This window comes from Octopus bimaculoides, chromosome 3 (genome assembly GCF_001194135.2).
Source record: "Octopus bimaculoides isolate UCB-OBI-ISO-001 chromosome 3, ASM119413v2, whole genome shotgun sequence".
NCBI classification, from domain to species: Eukaryota; Metazoa; Mollusca; class Cephalopoda; order Octopoda; family Octopodidae; genus Octopus; species Octopus bimaculoides.
The window spans coordinates 35,591,621-35,592,892 of NC_068983.1; the positions used below are offsets into that span (position 1 = coordinate 35,591,621).

The window sequence follows — 1,272 nt, forward strand, 5'->3', positions numbered from 1 at the left end:
TACCAACTTGGTCACCTAGGTAACGGAAGTTACCAACTACTTCTAGTTTTTCCTTCTGGCATGTGATGGAATCTGTTTTCTGTACATCTTCAGTGTTTATTGCCCCTGTGCATCTGCCACACAAAAACTATCTTCCCAGTTAACCTTCCTTTGATATTGCTGCACCTCTTATGTGTCCATAGCTTACACCGAGTACATCTTATGGAGTTTCTACCTATGCCTTTTCTACAGATCAAGCAGGGCTATCTACCTGAAGAGATTTGTGATCTGTCTGCCTTCCTACTTACTGAGATTGGAATGACATTGTAGAGTAGGTGTGAGAGGCTAGTTCTAGCCAGTTTGAACATAAAACAGGTAGAATATTTAAGCCAGACATAACTCGTTTAAATGCTAAAGGGCTAAATATTTTCACCTGTCATAGCAATTCCAATAATAACTTAACTATCAGCTGGCTGATACCTTAGCAACTTAAGCCTTCATGCTCTCCTTAGAAATATTGGTTTCAAATTTTGGCACAAGGCCAGCAATTTCGAGGGATGGGGTAAATCAATTACATTGATCCCAGTGTTCAACTAGTACTTATTATATTGACCCCGAAAGGATGAAAGGCAAAGTTGACTGCGGCAGAATTTGAACTCAGATAGACAAAATGCCACTAAATGTTTAGCTCAGCGAGCTAACGACTCTGCCAACTCACCACCTTTCTCCTTAGGAATACTATTGGGTTGGTGCATAATTATTGCAGCATTTTTTCAACAAATTTTATTCAACAAAAAAAAAATAACATGTAACAAAAACATCTTTAAATGATTATTCCAGAGCATATTCACCATCTACTTCAATTACTGCTCCCCATTTGCTCACCAGATGGTCAAACCATCATTTAAAGATGTTTTTTGTTAAAGATTGTTATTGTTTTTGTTGAATAAAATTTGTTGCAAAAAAGCCACAATAATTATGCACCAACCCAATAAATCTAATACTTACCACTAAACTCTCCTTTGCCAAGAAGCTCCTTCAACTCAATTGCAGCAGGATTCAGTATGTAGCCAAGGTCTTTCAAATTTGATCTTAAAGAATTAGTGTCACAAACAGGATGAGAGAGACAAATGTTCAAATGTAAAGTGTGGGTATAATACTAAAATGATAAAAAACAAAAAAAAAGGTAAGTAGAAGGTTATGTAGAATTCAAGGTATTTAACAACTTAATATCTTAACATCAATATATATACACACACATACATTATATATATATATATATATATATATATA

The 1,272-nt window shown here is 35.1% G+C and overlaps 1 protein-coding gene across 1 annotated transcript in view; it reads right to left on the reverse strand.

Moving 5' to 3' along the window:
- LOC106876246 (tyrosine-protein kinase CSK) overlaps positions 1–1,272 on the reverse strand; it is a 30,020-nt gene that overhangs the window by 24,567 nt on the left and 4,181 nt on the right. Inside the window, exon 3 of the mRNA XM_052966725.1 lies at positions 988–1,138. Within this exon, the coding sequence (XP_052822685.1) occupies positions 988–1,138 (151 nt within the window). The remainder of the gene's footprint in view (positions 1–987; positions 1,139–1,272) is intronic.